Source organism: Procambarus clarkii, chromosome 40, assembly GCF_040958095.1.
Source record: "Procambarus clarkii isolate CNS0578487 chromosome 40, FALCON_Pclarkii_2.0, whole genome shotgun sequence".
NCBI classification, from domain to species: domain Eukaryota; kingdom Metazoa; phylum Arthropoda; class Malacostraca; order Decapoda; family Cambaridae; genus Procambarus; species Procambarus clarkii.
The window spans coordinates 9,250,004-9,277,503 of NC_091189.1; the positions used below are offsets into that span (position 1 = coordinate 9,250,004).

The following is a 27,500-nucleotide window of genomic DNA, read 5'->3' on the forward strand; positions in this document are numbered from 1 at the left end:
GCTTAAATTCGCACTAATGATGTGCTAATAATGTTTTTTTTTATAGAGGGAAAACCAGTAGGCCTAAGATACCTTAGTTTACATATACTTATGGTTTGATGAGTATACGCTAATTAACAATATTTTTACACGCATTTATGTTTGATTAAGTTAGAAGAAGTTACTCTTATCCCCCCGTTCCATCCCAAATCCTTATCCTGATCCCTTCCCAGTGCTATATATAGCAGTAAGGGCTTGGCGCTGTCTGACGGGAAACATCTCCCGTCACGCAGGGTGCAGTCGCACCTCCACAAATCTCCAGTATCAGCTAATGATACTGGTAATGGCTCAAAAGGGCCACCACTTACGGGCTATTCATGCCCGTGCCACCTTTTGGGTGGCTTAATCTTCATCAATCAATGGCGCTGTCTCCTGATAGTTCTCTTTCCCTAATCTGTCCTGATCGGCTTGTCCTGTGTGCACCATCAGGATCCTGTATGAATGATAACTGTTGATCAGACAGGCTGCTGGTTAAAGGCGCTGATGGTTAGATAGGTTGATTGGTTAGACAATCTGATGGCTAGACGGGTTGACTCGCTAGACAAGTTGACTGGATAGACATCCTCACAGTTAGACAACCTGCTTGAGAAAGTATCATATTGATTAGTTAGATAAGCTGACTAGTTTGAGTGGTTAAATACGCTAACTTGTTTGCTGCCTTGAAAGTTTGACTTGTTTCAAAGGCTACTTTGAGGCTTTAACTATTTACTTTAAACAAGCCATACCGGGGAATTTTATCACGAAAACTTAACATTTCATTATTCCGGTTACAGCAGGATAACCAAACTACAAAAACTACAGATCGGGCTACAGCGATGGCTACATAAGTGTAGTACATACACTTCCAAAAATACCTTACATTCTGTACGCTTGACTCCCAGCGTACAAACGTAGATGCCTCAGAGGATTATAATTCATATCACAGACTAAGATTCATTTCTGAACATCAATTGACCTTTGTAATTCAAAAATACCTTATATTCTGTACGCTTGACTCCCAGCGTACAAACTTAGATGCCTCAGAGGATTATAATTCATATCACAGACTAAGATTCATTTCTGAACAACAATTGATCTTTGTAATTTAAAATATTGAATTATGAATCAATAATAAAAATATTGAGTCATGAGGTTGTATTATCATAATGCGTCACCTAGGCTTACAGAAATTACATAACCTAACCGTAAAAATGGAAATATTTCAAAGTGCCGCAATATAACCGCCATCACTGCCTCGCCTACAAGGACGCGCGCGCCATCTAGCGTTTAAAATCCGAAGGTACACAAATATTATACATCAGTATACAACGACTAGAGATGAATATATCTACATTGCATTATTCGTATAGTAATTTACGAGTATTGACAGGTGTCATATGCATCATTTGTGATGTTTATATATGTATAATGAACAGGTGATTAATGTAAACAAGGGCTCCATGTATGTATCGTGAACAGGATCAATTAATAGTTGAACCTTGCCATAATATATAGGCGTTTATGTATGTAGGGTGAACACAGGTGTAGCGTGAACACAGGTGTAGGGAGAACACATGTGTAGCGTGAATACATGTGTAGCGTGAAAACTGGTGTAGCGTGAACACAGGTGTAGGGAGAAGACAGGTGTAGGGAGAACACATATGTAGCGTGAACACAGGTGTAGGGAGAACACGTGTAGAGTGAATACATGTGTAGCGTGAAAACTGGTGTAGCGTGAACACAGGTGTAGGGAGAAGACAGGTGTAGCGTGAACACAAGTGTAGGGAGAACACATGTGTAGCTTGAACACATGTGCAGCGTGAACACAGGTGTAGGGTGAACACAGGTGTAGCGTGAACACAAGTGTAGGGAGAACACATGTGTAGCGTGAACACATGTGCAGCGTGAACACAGGTGTAGAGTGAACACAGGTGTAGCGTGAACACAGGTGCAGGAGGATGAACACAGGTGTAGGGAGAACACAGGTGTAGGGAGAACACGTGCAGCGTGAACACAGATGTAGCGTGAACACAGGTGTAACGTGAACACAGGTGTAGCGTAAACACAGGTGTAACATAAAAACAGGTGTAATATGAACACCGGCGAGATGTAAATCGTAAACAAGATGTATGAATGTAAATTCAACACAAGAGGAGGCTGGCGGCTCACCTGGGCTGCCCTTCCTAACCATGACGTGAGGAAGCTGGCGGATCAACACCTCGCCACCTCCTGCTCCTCCTCCTCTGGTAATTACACCATTTTCCTCGCAACACACTTCACCCAATCATCCGTGGATTTTCACCAGTTTTACGGGTAATTGTGAACTTCCTGTGTTACTAATCTAACAAAAAAACTACAATTATCTATTATTTACTTTAGTGAATCGAGGCCATGCGCAAGAAATCTTCCTGGCATTTTTTTTTTTTTTTTTTTAATATATGTAATATCTTTCACAATTGGTATAGCACTGAGTAACCACGCGGCATGACTGGTCTACGTGACCCCGTGGAATCAACAACACCCACATCTACGACAAGTCTACGACAGACTAACTACTACAACCAGCAAGTGCTGCTGACGGAGTCTACGAGAGACGCGCACACACACCCACAGGCCGCCTTCCACTGACCTGATGCCTGAGATGCTACCTACCCCCCATCAACGTGCTCCGTCGCTGCCCCACCACCAACACCCCCACTGACACACACAACACACACCTCTCTCTCTCTCACTCATACCCATCCCCCTCACTCCTCACTTCTTACCTCTATCCCCAGCTTGTGTAACAAGATCTAGCACCTGACGAACTTCAGGAACACCTATGTGTTGGTGTGAGCCAGAGCAGTTAAGGGAAACAAATAAGGGACCTGGGTGGTGGGGGTGGGCAAAGTATGTCACCGGGTGGGTCAGTGAGGGTGGCTTACACCACCTCACATCTGACCCCACTCACCGGGGGGGGGGGGGTTTACCTTTACACACCTGCCACCACAGCTCGCGAATGTTTATCTGGCAACCAAGAAGTTTAGCCTCATCTCGTGTGATGAACTTAGATAACTGAAGCATCAACATGGCGAGGCGTCGAGGCTCTGAAAGCAGGTCAGCATCCCGTGGGTCTGGCAGCATCTGCTTCTGAAGAACCGTTACACCAAATGTGTGTCGTTACAAGCAGACGGAGACTCGTCCCAATACTCTCCAGGAGTGGGAAGAAAACACACAAAATATCGTTAAAGGCTTCTAAAGTGCTGAGAATTTGTATAAGCGATGCCAGAGTTCAAATTATATATCCAGTACTACATAATAAGTCTATGGAGGTTGTCCGCATATTCCAATGGTTCCAACCAGCAGCATGAGAAGCCCCGCCCCCTGCCCTCTGGCGGCGGAGCCTGGTACCTGAGCCAGGTAACCTTCCCTCCCCCAGCCCAGCACCTCCCACTCCCAGCAACCCCCGTCCCTTCCTCTATCACAAGGCTCCCAATTCCTCCCACGACGTCCTTCCTCATCCCACGATGTCCTTCCCCATCCTACGATGTCCTCCCCCATCCCACGATGTTGTTTCCCATCCCACGATATCACTCCCTTCCCCACTACGTTCCCTCCCATTCCCAGGATACCCCTTGCCTGCGGCATACCTCTGGAAGCCTCACTATGAACCATAACAGACGTCCACACACGTGGATCGCAATAAGAATTATTCTTTCCTGAATTACGCCCCGTGTACTACCATGTGAGACGTTACTTTAGAAAACTACACATAGAAAACTTAGGTAAGTGCACCTAAGTTCCTTTGACTGGGTCCAGTGAGGACACTGAAGCCCCGCCGCAGCTCAAGGGGCAGTGTTGAATTCTAATTGGGTTGGTGTTAGCATATTAATTTCCTTGTCAATCGAAGTTGAATTTAATTGCAAAAAAGTACAATACGTCTTAGAATATTCATATATTTATGCTTCATGGAAGACATACACACAAATATGTATATGCGTCTATGTATATGCGTCTATGTATATGCGCATCAAGTACATATATTCACTTGTTATGTACACGACGCGGTCTCCTGGGTGGAGGGTAAGATGCACGAAGTGATATCTCTTGATATCACGGTATGTACCTCACCAGCCTTGCCTGGTGAGGTCCCTCAGCTCTCCCCCTCCCCTCCCCAAACCATCACTTTAGGTTTGAATTAGTCACAGCGGAATTAATTACTAGGGCGTAATTATATATCCTTAGCACAAGAGAACCCCCAATGGAATTTGGACAGACCTTATAAACAAATTTACGAAGGGGAATTTTGTGTAATATATATATATATATATATATATATATATATATATATATATATATATATATATATATATATATATATATATATATATATATATATATATATATATATATATATATTTTACCAATATTTTTCAAGAATTTTGTAATCAATATTTAGTTCTGCGGAAACAGGTGAAGACTACTGATTTATATTGCTAAATTCGGAAGGAGTCGGCTAGAACCCAAGCAACAGTTGGCAATCCTTTACAGTTTTATGAGCTAATCATTGATCAGTGGTAGGGTCATTAGTGCCAACGTGATCAGCCGGAAACTGTGATCAATTGTCATCGAAATCAAACCTTCTCAGTTACACACCGTCGATTAAAGGATCAAGTGACAAGAACAATGAACAGAAATCATTTTCATCCTTACTTCACAAGGCATCAAGAGCCACAGCTCCTTGCTCTACAATGCATCCCGCTGACTAATGCGGGTTTCCCTTTGCAGCGACTCAGAAGCCACTGTTTCAGACCTCATTCAGAGGTCTAACCTGAGAAATGTATCCTGTAACAAACAAGCCTATCCTAACCTAACCTATCCAAACCTAACCTATCCAAACCTAACCTATCCTAACCTAACCTATCCAAACCTAACCTATCCAAACCTAACCTATCCAAACCTAACCTATCCTAACCTAACCTATCCAAACCTAACCTATCCAAACCTAACCTACCCTAACCTAACCTATCCAAACCTAACCTATCCAAACCTAACCTATCCAAACCTAACCTATCCAAACCTAACCTATCCAAACCTAACCTATCCAAACCTAACCTATCCAAACCTAACCTACCCTAACCTAACCTATCCAAACCTAACCTAACTGAACATAACCCAAATAAGAGATACAATTTGGTGTTTTATATATGGGTCTAGACGAGGTGTGTACCGTCCCCCACGAAGTCAAAACGTTCATGCCGACCCTACTGCAGGCTTCCACTGGGCAGCAGAAAATAACATGATGTTTAACAGTGATAAATTCCAGGTACTTAGGTATGGTAAAAATGAAGACCTTGAAGGCTTAAACAAAATACAGGGTACAAAATACAATCAAGCCTCGTCATATTAGGAAAACAAGATGTAGAGGATCTGGGAATAATGATCTCTGACGACCCACCGTTTAGGGAGCATAACGAAGCAAATATAGCGTCAGCTATAAAAAATGAAAAGATGGATTACGAGAACCTTCAAATTGATACTGACTTCCCCCTTTCAGAGCAAGAGAGGTTGCTGTAATAGAGGGAACACACGACACTCATAGACACGATAAAGTACTTAAACTATTGGTATCATTACAAAGCTTTCAAAATATACTCTCTAGAAAGGAGACGAGAAGAACAAATTATATATTATATATACCTTGATTTAACGTTGATTTAATCATATGAAATTACAAATATAAAATTACTGAATTTATTAAAATAGCAAATATCTGTGACACTAAACAGAATCTGGAGGAAATCTATAGTGGTTTCTAAGCTTCCTCAGGAAGCTTAGTTAAAGAGGTCAACTGTCACTTATTTCTCACGTAAAAGAAAACGGCAAATGATCGTCGGCCGCAAGATAAGGGAGGACCCTAGTGTTAGTTATTCATATTTAGGATCGTATCTTTTTTTTTTTTATCGTCGGGGACAGACATTTTCTCAGGTTTATTTAGGCCCAGCCATCGACTGACCTTCCATAGGATGCAGCCCACTAACAGTTGCCAAACCCCGAGTACCTATTTATTGCTAGGTGAACAATGGTATCAGGCGTAAGGAAATGTGGCGAAACGTCTCACCCTGCCCAGGAGTCGAACTCGGGTCCAATTGGTTGTGGATCGACGTCGGCAACCACTGTATACACACACAACAAACATGTCCCTAGGAGAACAATTAAAAAAAAATTACCAGCCTATTCCACTTCCTAACTGCTCTCACACTTTAGTGTGTAGGTGGTTGACTGAGTGGGTGGATGGCTGACTGCGTGATGGGTGGGTGGTTGACTGCGTGCGTGTACTCACCTACTGCGTGTGTGGGTGCTTGCCTGCGTGCATGTGTGTTGGGGAGGGGGAGGGGGGGGAGGGGGGGAGGGGGAGGGGATACGAGTGCACGCAGGCGGGCGGGAGGTGGCAACACTGAGGGACCGACCGCGGCAACAACATTCCGACCCATCTTGCAAGACCTCACTGTTACCAACACGCGGGCAAGCATTTTTGCCCCTCGTCTCCCACAACAATTACCCAATATCCGACAAAAAATACCCCCCCCCTCCCCCCTCCCCCCCTACACCCAGCCCACCCTCTCCCCCCCTACACCCACCCCCACCCTCCCCCACAACCCTACACCCAGCCTCCCTCTTCCCCCCTACACCCACCCCCACCCTCCCCCACAACCCTACACCCAGCCTCCCTCTTCCCCCCTACACCCACCCCCACCCTCCCCCACAACCCTACACCCAGCCCACCCTCTCCCCCCCTACACCCACCCCCACCCTCCCCCACAACCCTACACCCAGCCTCCCTCTTCCCCCCTCCGTCCCACCTTGCGACGCATCATCTTTACCAGACAAAACAGAAAGAGAATGAAATATCTCAACATGAACGCCCTTCCGGAGGAATTATGTGATACACAAGGGGGGATAAATATGTAGAAGTGGAGGTGTGAGAGGAGAGGTTGTACACACCCGGGGCCCAGGTATGGCAACACCAGCACACCCATAACACACTCCCAGCCTGGTAGTGAGAGGAGGGGGGGGGGGTGATTGGGAAGGGGGTGAGAGGGGAAGGGGGTGAGAGGGGAGGTGGAGTGATGGGGGGGGGACGGGGAGGTGCTGAGGCGGAGGAGACACAACAGGAGATAAAGTTGTGAAATGGAAGGAACAGTGGGAAAACAAACTTGATAAGGACAGGAGAGGCAGGAGGAGAGGCAGTGAATGGGAGTGAGAGAGCAGATAAAAGGGTCTGAAAAACAGGAAAAATAAATGCAAAAAGAAAGTGAGAGATGAGGGGGAAGGTGAAGGATGCGTAGATGGGAGGAGGAAGGATGAGGGAGAGCAGGCAAGGGGGAAGAGAATGTAGTGAGGACGGGTGAGATAACCTGAGATAAGGCACAAGAGTACACGGGGGGGGGGGGGGTAAGAGAGTCCTATAAGCCAAGGTGTCTCAAGAAGTCTCATACTTAGTAATAAACATAACCCTTCTTAGCGAGGTCGAGGCTCGTTGGCCCAAAGCGCTCATATTTAGGTGTTTTAATCCTACTAATGCACCTAAACTGGACGCTGATAATAATGGTGTCTAAACTGAGCTGCGTTAAGTGCCAGGACGGAGACCCCAAGATTGTTAACGCTACGACCTAAAACTTCGCTAGGAAGTTGTGGGCAGGGGAGGAAGTTGTGGGCAGGGGAGGAAGTTGTGGGCAGGGGAGGAAGTTGTGGGCAGGGGAGGAAGTTGTGAGGAGGGGAGGAAGTTGTGGGCAGGGGAGGAAGTTGTGGGCAGGGGAGGAAGTTGTGAGGAGGGGAGGAAGTTGTGGGCAGGGGAGGAAGTTGTGAGGAGGGGAGGAAGTTGTGGGCAGGGGAGGAAGTTGTGAGGAGGGGAGGAAGTTGTGGGCAGGGGAGGAAGTTGTGGGCAGGGGAGGAAGTTGTGGGCAGGGGAGGAAGTTGTGAGGAGGGGAGGAAGTTGTGGGCAGGGGAGGAAGTTGTGGGCAGGGGAGGAAGTTGTGGGCAGGGGAGGAAGTTGTGAGGAGGGGAGGAAGTTGTGGGCAGGGGAGGAAGTTGTGGGCAGGGGAGGAAGTTGTGAGGTGGGGAGGAAGTTGTGGGCAGGGGAGGAAGTTGTGAGGAGGGGAGGAAGTTGTGGGCAGGGGAGGAAGTTGTGAGGAGGGGAGGAAGTTGTGGGCAGGGGAGGAAGTTGTGGGCAGGGGAGGAAGTTGTGGGCAGGGGAGGAAGTTGTGAGGAGGGGAGGAAGTTGTGGGCAGGGGAGGAAGTTGTGGGCAGGGGAGGAAGTTGTGAGGAGGGGAGGAAGTTGTGGGCAGGGGAGGAAGTTGTGAGGAGGGGAGGAAGTTGTGGGCAGGGGAGGAAGTTGTGAGGAGGGGAGGAAGTTGTGGGCAGGGGAGGAAGTTGTGAGGAGGGGAGGAAGTTGTGGACAGGGGAGGAAGTTGTGAGGAGGGGAGGAAGTTGTGGGCAGGGGAGGAAGTTGTGAGGAGGGGAGGAAGTTGTGGGCAGGGGAGGAAGTTGTGAGGAGGGGAGGAAGTTGTGGGCAGGGGAGGAAGTTGTGGGCAGGGGAGGAAGTTGTGGGCAGGGGAGGAAGTTGTGAGGAGGGGAGGAAGTTGTGGGCAGGGGAGGAAGTTGTGGGCAGGGGAGGAAGTTGTGGGCAGGGGAGGAAGTTGTGAGGAGGGGAGGAAGTTGTGGGCAGGGGAGGAAGTTGTGGGCAGGGGAGGAAGTTGTGGGCAGGGGAGGAAGTTGTGAGGAGGGGAGGAAGTTGTGGGCAGGGGAGGAAGTTGTGAGGAGGGGAGGAAGTTGTGAGGAAGGGAGGAAGTTGTGGGCAGGGGAGGAAGTTGTGGGCAGGGGAGGAAGTTGTGAGGAAGGGAGGAATTTGTGGGCAGGGGAGGAAGTTGTGGGCAGGGGAGGAAGTTGTGAGGAAGGGAGGAAGTTGTGGGCAGGGGAGGAAGTTGTGGGCAGGGGAGGAAGTTGTGGGCAGGGGAGGAATTTGTGGGCAGGGGAGGAAGTTGTGGGCAGGGGAGGAAGTTGTGAGGAAGGGAAGAAGTTGTGGGCAGGGGAGGAAGTTGTGGGCAGGGGAGGAAGTTGTGGGCAGGGGAGGAAGTTGTGGGCAGGGGAGGAAGTTGTGAGGAAGGGAGGAAGTTGTGGGCAGGGGAGGAAGTTGTGGGCAGGGGAGGAAGTTGTGAGGAGGGGAGGAAGTTGTGGGCAGGGAGGAAGTTGTGGGCAGGGGAGGAAGTTGTGGGCAGGGGAGGAAGTTGTGGGCAGGGGAGGAAGTTGTGGGCAGGGGAGGAAGTTGTGAGGAGGGGAGGAAGTTGTGGGCAGGGGAGGAAGTTGTGGGCAGGGGAGGAAGTGTGGGCAGGGGAGGAAGTTGTGAGGAGGGGAGGAAGTTGTGGGCAGGGGAGGAAGTTGTGGGCAGGGGAGGAAGTTGTGAGGAGGGGAGGAAGTTGTGGGCAGGGGAGGAAGTTGTGAGGAGGGGAGGAAGTTGTGGGCAGGGGAGGAAGTTGTGAGGAGGGGAGGAAGTTGTGGGCAGGGGAGGAAGTTGTGGGCAGGGGAGGAAGTTGTGGGCAGGGGAGGAAGTTGTGAGGAGGGGAGGAAGTTGTGGGCAGGGGAGGAAGTTGTGGGCAGGGGAGGAAGTTGTGAGGAGGGGAGGAAGTTGTGGGCAGGGGAGGAAGTTGTGAGGAGGGGAGGAAGTTGTGGGCAAGGGAGGAAGTTGTGAGGAGGGGAGGAAGTTGTGGGCAGGGGAGGAAGTTGTGAGGAGGGGAGGAAGTTGTGGGCAGGGGAGGAAGTTGTGAGGAGGGGAGGAAGTTGTGGGCAGGGGAGGAAGTTGTGAGGAGGGGAGGAAGTTGTGGGCAGGGGAGGAAGTTGTGAGGAGGGGAGGAAGTTGTGGGCAGGGGAGGAAGTTGTGGGCAGGGGAGGAAGTTGTGGGCAGGGGAGGAAGTTGTGAGGAGGGGAGGAAGTTGTGGGCAGGGGAGGAAGTTGTGGGCAGGGGAGGAAGTTGTGGGCAGGGGAGGAAGTTGTGAGGAGGGGAGGAAGTTGTGGGCAGGGGAGGAAGTTGTGGGCAGGGGAGGAAGTTGTGGGCAGGGGAGGAAGTTGTGAGGAGGGGAGGAAGTTGTGGGCAGGGGAGGAAGTTGTGAGGAGGGGAGGAAGTTGTGAGGAAGGGAGGAAGTTGTGGGCAGGGGAGGAAGTTGTGGGCAGAGGAGGAAGTTGTGAGGAAGGGAGGAATTTGTGGGCAGGGGAGGAAGTTGTGGGCAGGGGAGGAAGTTGTGAGGAAGGGAGGAAGTTGTGGGCAGGGGAGGAAGTTGTGGGCAGGGGAGGAAGTTGTGGGCAGGGGAGGAATTTGTGGGCAGGGGAGGAAGTTGTGGGCAGGGGAGGAAGTTGTGAGGAAGGGAGGAAGTTGTGGGCAGGGGAGGAAGTTGTGGGCAGGGGAGGAAGTTGTGGGCAGGGGAGGAAGTTGTGGGCAGGGGAGGAAGTTGTGAGGAAGGGAGGAAGTTGTGGGCAGGGGAGGAAGTTGTGGGCAGGGGAGGAAGTTGTGGGCAGGGGAGGAAGTTGTGAGGAGGGGAGGAAGTTGTGGGCAGGGGAGGAAGTTGTGGGCAGGGGAGGAAGTTGTGGGCAGGGGAGGAAGTTGTGAGGAGGGGAGGAAGTTGTGGGCAGGGGAGGAAGTTGTGGGCAGGGGAGGAAGTTGTGGGCAGGGGAGGAAGTTGTGAGGAGGGGAGGAAGTTGTGGGCAGGGGAGGAAGTTGTGGGCAGGGGAGGAAGTTGTGAGGAGGGGAGGAAGTTGTGGGCAGGGGAGGAAGTTGTGAGGAAGGGAGGAAGTTGTGGGCAGGGGAGGAAGTTGTGAGGAAGGGAGGAAGTTGTGGGCAGGGGAGGAAGTTGTGGGCAGGGGAGGAAGTTGTGGGCAGGGGAGGAAGTTGTGAGGAGGGGAGGAAGTTGTGGGCAGGGGAGGAAGTTGTGGGCAGGGGAGGAAGTTGTGGGCAGGGGAGGAAGTTGTGAGGAGGGGAGGAAGTTGTGGGCAGGGGAGGAAGTTGTGGGCAGGGGAGGAAGTTGTGGGCAGGGGAGGAAGTTGTGAGGAGGGGAGGAAGTTGTGGGCAGGGGAGGAAGTTGTGGGCAGGGGATGAAGTTGTGGGCAGGGGAGGAAGTTGTGAGGAGGGGAGGAAGTTGTGGGCAGGGGAGGAAGTTGTGGGCAGGGGAGGAAGTTGTGGGCAGGGGAGGAAGTTGTGAGGAGGGGAGGAAGTTGTGGGCAGGGGAGGAAGTTGTGAGGAAGGGAGGAAGTTGTGGGCAGGGGAGGAAGTTGTGAGGAAGGGAGGAAGTTGTGGGCAGGGGAGGAAGTTGTGAGGAAGGGAGGAAGTTGTGGGCAGGGGAGGAAGTTGTGAGGAAGGGAGGAAGTTGTGGGCAGGGGAGGAAGTTGTGAGGAGGGGAGGAAGTTGTGGGCAGGGGAGGAAGTTGTGGGCAGGGGAGGAAGTTGTGAGGAGGGGAGGAAGTTGTGGGCAGGGGAGGAAGTTGTGAGGAAGGGAGGAAGTTGTGGGCAGGGGAGGAAGTTGTGGGCAGGGGAGGAAGTTGTGAGGAAGGGAGGAAGTTGTGGGCAGGGGAGGAAGTTGTGAGGAAGGGAGGAAGTTGTGGGCAGGGGTGGAAGTTGTGAGGAAGGGAGGAAGTTGTGGGCAGGGGAGGAAGTTGTGAGGAAGGGAGGAAGTTGTGGGCAGGGGAGGAAGTTGTGAGGAAGGGAGGAAGTTGTGGGCAGGGGAGGAAGTTGTGAGGAAGGGAGGAAGTTGTGGGCAGGGGAGGAAGTTGTGAGGAAGGGAGGAAGTTGTGGGATACCAGAGGAAGTGGACGAGATGGGATTGCTTGATATTAGGGAATCGAGATGCAAGATAAGAACGATTAGTAGCAAAAAAATAAGTATATATAAATATATATATATATATATATATATATATATATATATATATATATATATATATATATATATATATATATATATATATATATATATATATATATATATATATACCCTCACAAACATTAAACTTTAAAATATATATATATATATATATATATATATATATATATATATATATATATATATATATATCCAGAGAAAAACTAGCAGAATGGGCGTGTGAGGGGAGGTGGGAGAGGGTGTAGGAGGGAGAAAAAAGTGAGGAGGGGGGGCATGGAAGATGAGGGAGGGGGTGAAGGAGGGTGAGGAAGGTGTGGAAGAGAAAGTGAGACTAGAAAGAGGGTGTGGGAGCGAAGGAGACACAGAGAGAAGAAGGGATGGGGGTGATGAAGATGGAACAAGGAAGGAAGGAAGGAAGGAAGGAAGGAAGGAAGGAAGGAAGGAAGGAAGGAAGGAAGGAAGGAAGGAAGGAAGGAAGGAAGGAAGGAAGGAAGGAAGGAGATGCAAGAATTCACGGAGAAAAAGAGTAGGGAATCCAAATCGACGTAGAAAGGAGAGCAGCGGGAAGGGAAATGGAACAGGGGAAATGTTCAAGGGGGAAAGAGAAAGCTTGGAAAAATAGGCAATGAGGAAGAATACGAACGACACAAGATTCGTTAATCAAACATCTGGGGGGAAGGGAGGGGGGGGGGGAGGGGGAAGAGGAGATAATCACAGTGATTAATATCTCACGCTAATCATTATCGGTTAACGCGAGTAAGACTCATAACTGATGGCACAATTTTAGGCTTAATTGATAAGCTTATTGATAAGGACGTCACGGGGGGATTATGGGATCTGTGTAAGCTCAAGCTTTCCCTAGAGCTGTCCGCTAGGGGGCCGGTCGGCCGAGCGGACAGCACGCTGGACTTGTGATCCTGTGGTCCTGGGTTCGATCCCAGGCGCCGGCGAGAAACAATGGTCAGAGTTTCTTTCACCCTATGCCCCTGTTACCTAGCAGTAAAATAGGTACCTGGGTGTTAGTCAGCTGTCACGGGCTGCTTCCTGGGGGTGGAGCCCTGGTCGAGGACCGGGCCGCGGGGGACACTAAAAGCCCCGAAATCATCTCAAGATAACCTCAAGATATATGTGGAAAGGGTCAAAGATGCACATAATGGACTCAGGAACTGAAACCCCAGTAACATATATAATGTTGAATCAATCAGCTCTGAGAACATTAAGGAACAGTTATATGAAAGGGAAACAGGGGGTTCAAATATATGGCGTTAAACTTGAGTGGGAAACCCTTGTGAGTAGTGCCTAAGGGCTCTGCAATGGGACTTCTGTTCTTTCAGTATATTTAAACCATTTGGACACAGGATTGTATACGAATATATTCTCCGAGGGGTGTGGAAGCTCCAAGGGCTTCATGTAAGACACAACGAAGTTAATGCCATCATCAAGAGGAGCTTTGCGTCAGCTCAATGCCTAGCAGAAAGAGTATTTACATTTACTTGAGGTGAACTGTAATAGCTATTTGTTGGACCATTCCTTCAGTTGGTCTGTCATTTTGTGCGCGTGCGTGTGTACTCACCTATTTGTGCCTGCAAGATCGAGCATTAACTCTTGGATCCCGCCTTTCTAGGCATCGGTTGTTTACAGCAATGACTCCTGTCCCATTTCCCATTCATATCTAGTTTTAAAATTATGAATAGAGTTTGCCTCCACAACCTGCTCCTTAAGTGCATTTCATTTTCCATTACTCTCACGCTAAAAGAAAACTTCATAACATCTCTGGGACTCATCAGAGTTTACAGCTTCCACCCATGTTCCCTCGTTCTGTTACTATTACATGTGAACATTTCATATATTTCCACTTTGTCAATTCCCCTGAGTATTTTATACGTTCCTATCATATCTCCCCTATTCCTACTTTTTTTCTAGTGTCGTAAGGTTCAGTTCCTTCAGGCGCTCTTCATATCCCATCCCTCGTAACTCTGGGACGAGCCTCGTCGCAAACTTCTGAACATTTTCCAGTTTCCTTATATGCTTCTTCAGATGGGGACTCCATGATGAGGCGGTATACTCTAAGACTGGCCTCACGTAGGCAGTGTAAAGCGCCCTAAATGCCTCCTTATTTTGGTTTCTGAATGATGTTCTAACTTTTGCCTGTGTAGAGTACGCTGCTGTCGTTATCTTATTAGGTAAGAAGGGAGAGGGGGGACATGATAGGAACGTATAAAATACTCAGGGGGATTGACAGAGTGGACATAGGCGAAATCTTCACACGGAATAGTAACAGAACGAGGGGAAGCTAGAAACTGAGATGAGTCACAGGGATGTTAGGAAGTTTTCTTTTAGCGTGGGAGTAGTGGAAAAATGGAATGCACTTAAGGAACAGGTTGTGGAAGCAAATACTATTCATACTTTTAAAACTAGGTATGATAGGGAAATAGGACCATAGTCATTGCTGTAAACAACCGATGCTCGAAAGGTGAGATCCAAGAGTCAATGCTCGATTCTGCAGACACAAATATCTGAGTACACACACACACACACACACACACACACACACACACACACACACACACACACACACACACACACACACACACACACACACACACACACACAGTGCGTGTGTGTGTGTGTGTACACTCGCCTATTATTTACTGCAGGATCGAGCTTTACCTCTTGGACCCCACCTAAATATTTAAAAAAATGTGTATTGTTGACATATTTTTTTAAGAATAACGATATTGACCATTTCCGTTAATGACGGGATTAACGTCATTAACAACATTAATGACAACTTGACACCATACGGAGAGTAATGAGAACAACCTGTTACCCGTCACAGCCAACAACTCGATAATATCAAACTATCGCAACGTTTCATTATGACCTAAAATTGTTTCCTGTTGTGAAGCCTTTCACTGATATAATTATATGACCCTGACAAAGCACTACAGTTAACTCATTTTGTGATAATCTCTCGAGGAGTCAACAGAAATAATTGCTGTTACGCTAACAAGTGATATATTGAATATCAACAAATACATCAGACTTTTTTCAGTTACATTTACCATCACAGATGAAAACTGCATTGTGTTATTATCAATGAAGAAGCAAAATAAATTAGATTGATTGAAATGCGAGTTTTCATAATTTTAAAAGCCTTTCTAGGATACAAATTTAGTCAATAAATCAATATTAGACACAATATAGACGCCAAAGCCAGAGTCGATTCCACAGAGCGGAACACCAAACGCGGGAACAAACGCGGGCGTCGTCAACACGATCCGCCATTGTGGAAATATTGTAGTTTTTCTTCCTCATCCTCGATATAATCATTCCATATAAGACAACTTATTAAATTTGCTTGTACCTGTATGTACAATGTACTCTTGTACAACGTACTTTTGTACAATGTACTTTTGTACAATGTACTCTTGGAAAGGGGACGGGAATGGTATCAAATAATATATACATGGAAGATACTTGAAGACCAGGTCCCAAATTTGCACAGTAGAATAACAACATACTGAAGCGAAAGATACGGAAGGAAATGCAGAAAAAACCAGTGAGGAGTAGAGGTGCCATAGGCACAATCAGAGAACACTGAACAACAGAGGTCCACAGCTGTTCAACACCCTCCCAGCAAGCATACGAAATATTGCTGGAACAAAGGTGGATGTATTCAAGAGGCACTTAGATAAGTTTTTGCAAGAAGTGTCGGACCAACCAGGTAGTGGATATGTGCGGCCTGCGGGCCGCTCCAAGCATCAGCCTGTTGGACCAAGTTATCACAAGTCGAGCCTGGCCTCAGGCCGGGCTTGGGGAGTAGAAGAACTCTTAGAACCCTCCAGCGGTATTTTGAGAATGTGTCATGACCGCTGAATATTAAAGTTGAATATCAGAAAGATTATCCATATTTTGAGAGTGTGAGATGTGATACTTTAAAAAATTAACACTTTTGTTGCTTTTACAACAGCCCGTTCTCCCGAGCGTTCCCAGCGTCACTAAACTGTTGTACTGCCCGAACCTAACCTGCCCGAGGACCCACCAACAGAAAACGGGACATCACGTCAGTTTCGCTACCAATTATAGCGCATCAGTTTTTTTGGCTCTAAGGAATATATACGTCAAAATGCGACGTACTATTCAGGAGAACGGGTTGTTTACAGACACCTGAGGACCTTAAATTTTAGATATAAATACAGAGCGGTTAAATAGACCGGAGACTACCGGCTATAATGTAAATGTTTATACAAAAAACAAAAAAAATCAATGTTGACAATATGACATTGATAATACTGATATTGATGACAGCCATTGTTTCTAATATTTCAAGTTTCATCATCATCATGTTCTTCATCATATTTCAAACTTCTTTTTGCATTGACACTTAAAAGAGCAGCAGGTCCATTTGTTTTCAACTACGTAGATTTTTGCTAATAGACATAATGTTTACAGACCATCTTGACTTTACATAAACCTAATCTTATCGTTATGATACTAATTAATTGTGGAACTTTACTGTCTATTATATGTCCATATTCCAACCAAATCTGATGACTGCCAACCAAATCTGCCAAACCTTCAGTGAAAGTCTCTCTATACTGGGCGTTGTACCAAGACATGCTTCTCGGGCAGAGTCTGTCATAAAGAAGTACAAGGCTTTTTACACTTAAGATTGACCTTTGATTTTTTATTGTATTGACGGAGTTGGCAGTAGTAGGTCCCAACTACAGTCAAATCAGCGACTGCTCAACAATTATCATCATGTATGATTAGTTAGTAATATAAGATATTTTTACCACTATTAAAACAATGTTGGTTGATATTGTAGTATGGTTATTAAAGCGTAGGGTATAAAGAGGTGGGCCAACGTGAACTGTGAGGTAGGGCTGTGCACACACAAACATTTTCAATCTCGCACGTAAACACAAAAGTCTGTGTACACAACCGGCACCACCACCAATTTATTCGCGATTGTTTACTCCCGTTGCCCCAGCTTTACTTTGTGCTAGAATGATATGTTGCAGTGAAAAAATATATACAAAAGCTACATTGAGAACAAAAAAGAATACTGCAGCTTACCTTTTGTTAGTGGGATAATGACCTCTTTGTGAGTAGCGGTGCTTAACTATTACTCTCGAGAATGAACTACTCATAATCACTTTTGATAATATACTCTGAGGACGAAAGAGGCGTACTTACCCTTGTAGTAGTAGAGGCAGTACTCTGATAGGACGAACCAGCGCTTCTTCCAGAGGTGGAGGCCGTCGGCGCCCTGCTTGTAGAGCCAACCCTGGAGCGTCACCGCTGCCACCTGCGGCCGCCGCACCCCGGGAGTCTTCACCCATGACCCTCCTGTCCGTCGACGCCCGCCCTACAGGAGGAGACCACATGTTACTCGCGCCCCGCCACACAAATGCTGCTCCAGGACGAGGAGGCTAGGTAAGGAGGAAGAGGTCGAGGGGATGAAGATGAGACCGAGAAGATAATATATTGCAAAAATAAATTAGCAGGACCCAAGGAAGCAGGAGGAGCCAGGTAGTTAATGTTTGTGCCTCATTAACTGGGGAGAGTCAGGGGAGGTAACTGGGGAGGGTCAGGGGAGGTAACTGTGAGTAAAATGAAGAAGTCAGGTCAAGAATGCTCCCCCGCCCCCCCCCCCCCCTCTTCACCCCACAACTCTCTCCAAACATAGACTCGTTCACTACCACAGAAGTGTGTGAGGACAGTGGTAGGGAGGAGGAGACAGGTTGGCGTGTACCTGGACAAGGAAATTTGCAAAGAGTAAATGGTTGCCTTCAACAGTATGAGCTTAAATAACCAAACAGTATAACAATAAATAAGTCAAAGGTAATCATCTGGAGTCTCCAAGGAAAGGTTATAGGACCATATAGCACTTGGAAAAATGCACAGCCACTTAGATATTGGGGGATCGAACACGGACCATCTTAAAAGCAAGTTCACCTTTATACTGACAAGTTTAGGAAGGGAAGGAAACTGTCAGGAGAAAGTGCAAAGCTATTAAGACTACACAGCACTTGGAAGGGATCAGGATAGGGATTAGGAATGGGATGGAGGGAAGGAATGATGACCAACCACTTAGTCGGTCGGGGATTGAACGTCGACCTGCATGAAGCGAGACCGTCGTTCAACCATCCAGCCCAATTGCTTAGGCTTTCAAGTCTAGGAGGTAAAAATATAATAAAGTGACTAAAAATAAACAAGGGCATTTGAACAGCCGGTCTAATGCCACGCCCGATTGCGAACTGCAAGAACCAACAGTTTGGCAGTTCAAGAGATCTGGTAAGAGACCAATGGGTCGGGGGCAATGAGCTTCGGAACCACCGTAGAGCAGCCACGAGCTAGGTAGGCAAGAATAACAACAGTGACACTGTACCATAACAAGTTAAAAATACACCATGACTGAGAGATAAACCTCGCGCGGCACTGTTACCAGACTGGCGTAACATCACTCTTTTACCAGTTGACAGTTGACATATGGAAGGACTGACGCACGCGCACACAATTAAATTCATTCGTTCCCTCATTCCCTCCCTTTACCGTCAACCACGGAGTCGATGCACACCATGTAACTCAACCATTTTTTTTCAAGAGCCATTTTAACAGTAATGCTTAACTCTTCTTTTGCTTTGTTTTCTTTGAGCAGGTATGTGGAGATTATTTCACCATTAGGCAGCCTGTTCAACATAAATATGAGGCAACACCATTGTGATCGCTCTAAACGCATTCTTTAGCGAGGGAAAATGGCAAAAATCAACGTGAAGCGTTATCACTGCAGTTACCCCCTTCAAAAGTGAAAAAAACGTCTATTTTCTTTCACAGTTCGAGCGCCAAATGGTATCGTTTTCTGTGGTTGGTACAGCCGTAACTGCTGTAATGGATATAAAGGTTGCATTTGTGTTACCTCTCGCTCCGCAAAGCTACATGTACTCTATACAATAGAGGGGTTAAATTACTAGGAGTCACTCAAGAAAAGACTAAGAAAACACAGCACGGGAACAACACCTTGCCATAGTTATTGTTACACAGAGCCCAATAGGCTCCAGAACCTGTACACCAGTTTATTGACAGTGAGAGGGGGGACCAAAGAGCCAAAGCTCAACCCCCGTAAGCACTAGGGGGTTGAGCTTTGGCTCGAGGGACCCCACCTCCACCACGTTACGCGGTAATTGCTTCCACAAATTAACAACCCTGTTTCCGAACCAGTATTTACCCAAATCTTTCCTAAATCTAAACTTATCCAATTTAGTTTTTTTTAATACCATCTGTAACTTCACTTAACAAAGCATTATCATAATTTAACAAAAATATGACCTTTACCACTAAAGTATTTTGGAGAGAATGTAGTATAATAATTCATAATAATATTTTTAAAGAAAGACTATATTTGCATAAATAAATGGTATAAGCTCGTCATTTCTTTATAAAGCCGCTAATAACGGCTAATTGGGTATTTATTAAGGTATGTATGTACCTTAATGAGGTATATATAACACTCATTAAGGGGAAATGGATTCAAATCCTTTTTTAAAAGTGATTAGAGTGCTCTTCAAAACAAGCGCTCGCACAATTGTTATGACATAATATCAACACTATAACTTAATTACCTAAATGAATTTTGGGGTTCAATTCCCTAGGCCATTATGTGCCTCTGTAACCTGCGGGCACCTGGTAATAAGAGATGCTGGGACAAGGTAGAGCGTCGACGTGCTATCTATCAACTCTCCCTCTCTCCTGGACCCGGATTCACGAAGCAGTTACGCAAGTACTTACGAACGTGCACATCTTTCCTCAATCTTTGCCGGCTTTGGTTACATTTATTAAACAGTTCACAAGCATGAAAACGTCCCAATCAACTGTTGTTATTGTTATAAACAGCCTCCTGCTGTTTCGGAGCTCATTAACTGTTTAATAATTGTAAACAAAGCCGCCAAAGACTGAGAAAAGATGGACAGGTTCGTAAATGCTTGCGTAACTGATTCGTGAATCTGGCCCCTTGGGGGTCCAGTAACAGAGGCCGTCATGTACATCACAATTGACCCTACATATTATTGGGTTGGCTGCTGCTCTCCGTTTTCTTTCTCGCGGATCCCTAACTAAAAAAAAAAGACCCTAATGAGCGGTAATACTCCTAACTAAAACTACTTTATCTAGCACAATCTCGTGTGGTTTGTACACGGGCCATAAACACATTTTTTCCCTGGCCAAAACGCCTTCCACCAAGAAAAACAATAAATACACTGCAATAAAAGTAATAGTAATAAGCGAGGTATATTGTGGGGGAGTATTTAAGGATGTACAATGAGACACTCAAAGCTCCAAGCCGGTGGTGGTGGTGGTGGTGGTGGGGGAAGGGTGGGGAGGGAGTGCCTGCAGTCAACACCATAATTACACTCGACATGAAAATAATTAACGACGGATTCCTCGTGGGGTGTAGTGTTTCCTGTTGGGGTGTAGTGTTTCCTCCTGGGGTGTAGTGTTTCCTCCTGGGGTGTAGAGTTTCCTCCTGTGCTGTAGTGTTTCCTCCTGGGGTGTACTGTTTCCTCCTGGGGTGTAGTGTTTCCTCCTGGGGTGTAGTGTTTCCTCCTGGGGTGTAGTGTTTCCTCCTGGGGTGTAGTGTTTCCTCCTGGGGTCTAGTGTTTCCTCCTGGGGTGTAGTGTTTCCTCCTGGGTGTAGAGTTTCTTCCTGGGGTGTAGTGTTTCCTCCTGGGGTGTAGTGTTTCCTCCTGGGGTGTAGTGTTTCCTCCTGGGGTGTAGTGTTTCCTCCTGGGGTGTAGTGTTTCCTCCTGGGGTGTAGTGTTTCCTCCTGGGGTGTAGTGTTTCCTCCTGGGGTGTAGTGTTTCCTCCTGGGCTGTAGTGTTTCCTCCTGGGCTGTAGTGTTTCCTCCTGGGGTGTAGTGTTTCCTCCTGGGGTGTAGTGTTTCCTCCTGGGCTGTAGTGTTTCCTCCTGGGGTGTAGTGTTTCCTCCTGGGGTGTAGTGTTTCCTCCTGGGGTGTAGTGTTTCCTCCTGGGTGTAGAGTTTCCTCCTGGGGTGTAGTGTTTCCTCCTGGGGTGTAGTGTTTCCTCCTGGGGTGTAGTGTTTTCCTCCTGGGGTGTAGTGTTTCCTCCTGGGGTGTAGTGTTTCCTCCTGGGGTGTAGTGTTTCCTCCTGGGGTGTAGTGTTTCCTCCTGGGGTGTAGTGTTTCCTCCTGGGGTGTAGTGTTTCCTCCTGGGGTGTAGTGTTTCCTCCTGGGTGTAGAGTTTCCTCCTGGGGTGTAGTGTTTCCTCCGGGGGTGTAGTGTTTCCTCCTGGGGTGTAGTGTTTCCTCCTGGGGTGTAGTGTTTCCTCCTGGGGTGTAGTGTTTCCTCCTGGGGTGTAGAGTTTCCTCCTGGGGTGTAGTGTTTCCTCCTGGGGTGTAGTGTTTCCTCCTGGGGTGTAGTGTTTCCTCCTGGGGTGTAGTGTTTCCTCCTGGGGTGTAGTGTTTCCTCCTGAGGTGTAGAGTTTGGTATAGAGTTTTCACTTGGGGTATAGAGTCTCCTCGTGAGGTATAGAGTTTAGAGTGAGAGCTGCACCAACGTGGACGCACCTGTCACGTGGCAGGAACACGTTCATTACAGGAGATTGCAAGGCTTATTTTGCTACCCTCGTAAGGTCTGTAGGACGAGAGTTGCCGCAGGTAACAGCCTGGTTGATCAGTCCAGCAACCAGGAGGCCTGGTCGACGACCGGGCCGCGGGGACGCTAAGCCCCGGAAGCACCTCAAGGTAACCTCAAGGTAAGGTAACACGTCAAGAGGAAACATTACGTGAGCGAATGTGTTTCAGGGGCTCGAGTGGTAAGGTAATTTACCATCGTCGAGCGCTACGATAGTATGCGTGTACAACCACTTGGTAGAAGATACCGGCATATGATACGGCGGAGTGAAGGAGCCGTGGCCCACCAGCTGGACTACCAGGGGGATCAAATGCTCACCCTGCAAGAAAACCGGAGCCGTCGTGACGCGAATGAGTATGAAGGGAGATCATTAAGTGTGTGGCACACTAAAACAGGTGTGTGTGTTTTTTTTTTTTGTGTGTGTGTGTGTGTGTGTGTGTGTGTGTGTGTGTGTGTGTACTCACCTATTTGTACTCACCTATTTGTGCTTGCGGGGGTTGAGCTTTGGCTCTTTGGTCCCGCCTCTCAACTGTCAATCAACTGGTGTACAGATTCCTGAGCCTACTGGGCTCTATCATATCTACATTTAAAACTGTGTATGGAGTCAGCCTCCACCACATCACTGCCTAATGCATTCCATCCGTTAACTACTCTGACACTGAAAAAGTTCCTTCTAACGTCTCTGTGGCTCATGTGGGTACTCAGTTTCCACCTGTGTCCCCTTGTTCGCCCAGTTCATGCCTCTTAGTTCTGGGACTAGTCTAGTGCATACCTTTGGACTTTTTCCAGCTTCGTCTTGTGCTTGACAAGGTACGGGCTCCATGCTGGGGCCGCATACTCCAGGATTGGTCTTACATATGAGGTGTACAAGATTCTGAATGATTCCTTACACAGGTTCCTGAACGCTGTTCTGATGTTAGCCAGCCTCGCATATGCCGCAGACGTGTGTGTGTGTGTGTGTGTGTGTGTGTGTGTGTGTGTGGTGGTGTGTGTGTGTGTGTGTGTGTGTGTGTGTTGTGTGTGTGTGTGTGTGTTGTGTGTGTGTACTCACCTAATTGTGCTTGCGGGGGTTGAGCTCTGGCTCTTTGGTCCCGCCTCTCAACCGTCAATCAACTGGTGTACAGATTCCTGAGCCTATTGGGCTCTATCATATCTACATTTGAAACTGTGTATGGAGTCAGCCTCCACCACATCACTCCTAATGCATTCCATTTACTACTATTCTGACACTGAAAACCCCACCAGTGTTGAATAGTTGATCCTTGTTTACCCGGTCGATTCCCCTGAGGATTTTGTAGGTTGTGATCATGTCCCCCCTTACTCTTCTGTCTTCCAGTGTCGAAAGGTGCATTTCCCGCAGCCTTTCCTCATAACTCATGCCTCTTAGTTCTGGGACTAGTCTAGTAGCATACCTTTGGACTTTTTCCAGCTTCGTCTTGTGCTTGACAAGGTACGGGCTCCATGCTGGGGCCGCATACTCCAGGATTGGTCTTACATATGTGGTGTACAAGATTCTGAATGATTCCTTACACAGGTTCCTGAACGCCGTTCTGATGTTAGCCAGCCTCGCATATGCCGCAGACGTTATTCTCTTTATGTGGGCTTCAGGAGACATGTTTGGTGTGATATCAACTCCTAGACCTTTCTCTCTGTCTGTTTCATTAAGTACTTCATCTCCTATTCTGTATCCTGTGCCTGGCCTCCTGTTTCCACTGCCTAGTTTCATTACTTTGCATTTACTCGGGTTGAACTTCAACAGCCATTTGTTGGACCATTCACTCAGTCTATCCAGGTCATCTTGTAGCCTCCTACTATTATCCTCTGTTTCAATCCTCCTCATAATTTTTGCATCGTCGGCAAACATTGAGAGGAACGAATCTATACCCTCTGGGAGATCATTTACATATACCAGAAACAGTATAGGTCCAAGGACTGACCCCTGCGGGACTCCACTTGTGACGTCTCGCCAATCAGAGACCTCACCCCTCACACAGACTCCTTGTCTCCTGTTGCTTAGGTACTCCTCTATCCACCGGAGTACCTTCCCTCTCACTCCAGCCTGCATCTCCAACTTTCGCACTAGCCTCTTGTGTGGCACTGTATCAAAGGCTTTCTGACAATCCAAAAATATGCAGTCTGCCCACCCTTCTCTTTCTTGCCTTATTTTTGTTGCCTGGTCGTAGAATTCAAGTAACCCTGTGAGGCAGGACCTGCCGTCCCTGAACCCATGTTGATGCTGTGTTATAAAGTTCCTTCGCTCCAGATGCTCTACTAGTTTTTTTCGCACAATCTTCTCCATCAGCTTGCATGGTATGCAGGTTAGGGACACTGGCCTGTAGTTCAGTGCCTCCTGTCTATCCCCTTTCTTGTATATCGGGACTACGTTAGCTGCTTTCCAAATATCTGGCAGTTCCCCTGTTGCCAGTGATTTGTTATACACTATGGAGAGTGGAAAGCACAGTTCTCTTGCTCCTTCCTTTAGAACCCAAGGACTTTTAGAACTCCTTTGTTTGTGTGTGTGTGTGTGTGTGTGTGTGTGTGTGTGTGTGTGTGTGTGTGTGTGTGTGTGTGTGTGTGTGTGTGTGTGTGTTTGTGTGTGTGTGTGTGTGTGTTTGTGTGTGTATGTGTGTGTTTACTAGTTGTGTTTACTAGTTGTGTTTTTGCGGGGGTTGAGCTTTGCTCTTTCGGCCCGCCTCTCAACTGTCAATCAACTGTTTACTAACTACATTTTTTTTTTTTTTTCCCACACCACACACACACACCCCAGGAAGCAGCCCGTGACAGCTGACTAACTCCCAGGTACCTATTTACTGCTAGGTAACAGTGGCACTTAGGGTGAAAGAAACTTTGCTCATTTGTTTCTGCCTCGTGCGGGAATCGAACCCGCGCCACAGAATTACGAGTCCTGCGCGCTATCCACCAGGCTACGAGGCCCCTGTGTGTGTGTGTGTGTGTGTGTGTGTGTGTGTGTGTGTGTGTGTGTGTGTGTGTGTGTGTGTGTGTGTGTGTACTCACCTATATGTGCTTGCAGGATCGAGCATTGACTCTTGGATCGTGTGTGTGTGTGTGTACTCACCTAATTGTACTCACCTAATTGTGCTTGCGGGGGTTGAGCTTTGGCTCTTTGGTCCCGCCTCTCAACTGTCAATCAACTGGTGTACAGATTCCTGAGCCTACTGGGCTCTATCATACCTACATTTGAAACTGTGTATGGAGTCAGCCTCCACCACATCACTTCCTAGTGCATTCCATTTATTAACTACTCTGATCCATGTGTGTGATCCATGTGTGTGTGTGTGTGTGTGTGTGTGTGTGTGTGTGTGTGTGTGTGTGTGTGTGTGTGTGTGTGTGTGTGTGTGTGTGTGTGTGTGTGTGTGTGTGTGGAGGGGGGGGGGAGGGAAGCAATCTCTCAGAGCCATGATTGTAAAACATCTTTTTTGGCACAATCACGTAACACAATACTTCTTATGAGACTCAATACAGTGAGCATATTGTCTGATCCTATAAAATGAAATTCTAGGGATCACGAAGTGCAATGTTAAAAGTCTGAAAGCGAACACTGGCGGATGGTGAACACTATACAGGAGTAGGGTTAGCCGTCACTATAGTCATAGGGAACCATCACTATACACGTGTTCACTCATACTAGAAATTTCGATATTTCCATAATTTTTTATGAGACTACATTTTTTCAATGTGCATAATTTTCTATTCCAATTTTGGTTGTGACCCAGCAAGTTGGATTCCCATTACATAATTCAAATCCACTACCCCCATTACTTGATAATTACTTATTCTTCACCATTACCTGTCTATCAAGATCCATTACCATTTTGTCATTAGACCAACCATAATGTTTTTATTTTTTTTCCCCTTTTCCCCATTACATGTTTATTTTCAGTATCACCCATTACACGTTAAATCTCATTAATCCCAATTTTCCCATTATATGCCCGCCCCCCTTCCCACCTCTCTCCCCCATTACAGCCAGTAACAACGCCTGGCCCCCTTACCATCCCATCACAAACCATGATGTGTGTGTGTGTGTGTGTGTGTGTGTGTGTGTGTGTGTACTCACCTAGTTGTGTCTGCAGGATCGAGCATTGACTCTTGGATCCCGCCTTTCGAGCATCGGTTGTTTACAGCAATGACTCCTGTCCTATTTCCCTATCATACCTGGTTTTAAAATTATGAATAGTATTTGCTTCCACAACCTGTTCCTGAAGTGCATTCCATTTCCCCACTACTCTCACGCTAAAAGAAAACTTCCTAACATCTCTGTGACTCATCTGAGTTTCAAGCTTCCATCCATGTCCTCTCGTTCTGTTACTATTCCGTGTGAACATTTCGTCTATGTCCACTCTGTCAATTCCTCTGAGTATCTTATACGTTCCTATCATGCCCCCCCTCTCCCTTCTTCTTTCTAGTGTCGTAAGGCACAGTTCCCTCAGGCGCTCTTCATACCCCATCCCTCGTAGCTCTGGGACGAGTCTCGTTGCAAACCTCTGAACCTTTTCCAGTTTCATTATATGCTTCTTCAGATGGGGACTCCATGATGAGGCGGCATACTCTAAGACTGGCCTTACGTAGGCAGTGTAAAGCGCCCTAAATGCCTCCTTACTTAGGTTTCTGAATGATGTTCTAACTTTTGCCAGTGTAGAGTACGCTGCTGTCGTTATCCTATTAATATGTGCCTCAGGAGATAGATTAGGTGTTACGTCCACCCCCAGGTCTCTTTCACGCGTCGTTACAGGTAGGCTGTTCCCCCTTCATTGTGTACTGTCCCTTTGGTCTCCTATCTCCTAGTCCCATTTCCATAACTTTACATTTGCTCGTGTTGAATTCTAGTAGCCATTTCTCTGACCATCTCTGCAATCTGTTCAGGTCCTCTTGGAGGATCCTGCAATCCTCATCTGTCACAACTCTTCTCATCAACTTTGCATCATCCGCAAACATCGACATGTAGGACTCTACGCCTGTAAACATGTCGTTAACATATACAAGAAATAGAATTGGTCCCAGCACCGATCCTTGTGGTACTCCACTTGTTACTGTTCGCCAGTCCGACTTCTCGCCCCTTACCGTAACTCTTTGGCTCCTTCCTGTTAGGTAGTTCCTTATCCATTCTAGGACCTTTCCACCCACCCCCGCCTGCCTCTCGAGCTTGAACAGCAGTCTCATGTGCGGTACTGTATCAAAGGCTTTTTGGCAGTCCAGAAATATGCAGTCTGCCCAACCATCTCTGTCCTGTCTTATCCTCGTTATTTTATCATAGAATTCCAGAAGGTTTGTTAGGCACGATTTCCCTGTCCAGAAACCCATGTTGATGTTTGTTCACAAACCTAATGTTCTCCAGGTGTGCAACCAGTCGCAGCCTAATTATTCTTTCCAGTATTTTACAGGGGATGCTTGTCAGTGATACAGGTCTGTAGTTAAGTGCCTCCTCCCTATCTCCTTTCTTGAAGATCGGCACGACATTTGCCTTCTTCCAGCAACTGGGCAATTCTCCTGACATAAGTGACTCATTAAAGATCATTGCCAGAGGCACGCTGAGGGCCTGTGCTGCTTCTTTTAATATCCACGGTGATACTTTGTCTGGTCCAACTGCTTTAGTTGCATCTAGAGTTGTCAACTGTTTCATTACCTCCTCTGCTGTCACCTCTATATCTGATAGTCTTTCATCTAGGGTAACCCCTTCCAACAATGGGAGCTGCTCAGGCTCAGTAGTGAACACTCCATGGAAACTGGCATTCAGTGCCTCGCAGATTTCCTTGTCACTTTCAGTATATGCCCCCTCTGTCTTCCTTAGTCTTGTCACTTGGTCGTTCACCGACATTTTTCTTCTTATATGACTGTGTAGTAACTTAGGTTGTTTTTTCGCTTTGATTGCAATATCGTTCTCATAGTCCCTTTCCGATGTTCGTCTTA

The 27,500-nt window shown here is 47.1% G+C and overlaps 1 protein-coding gene across 1 annotated transcript in view; it reads right to left on the minus strand.

Annotated features, from left to right (window-relative positions):
- LOC123757883 (uncharacterized) overlaps nucleotides 1–27,500 on the minus strand; it is a 335,212-nt gene that overhangs the window by 305,172 nt on the left and 2,540 nt on the right. Inside the window, exon 3 of the mRNA XM_069339056.1 lies at nucleotides 17,125–17,296. Within this exon, the coding sequence (XP_069195157.1) occupies nucleotides 17,125–17,296 (172 nt within the window). The remainder of the gene's footprint in view (nucleotides 1–17,124; nucleotides 17,297–27,500) is intronic.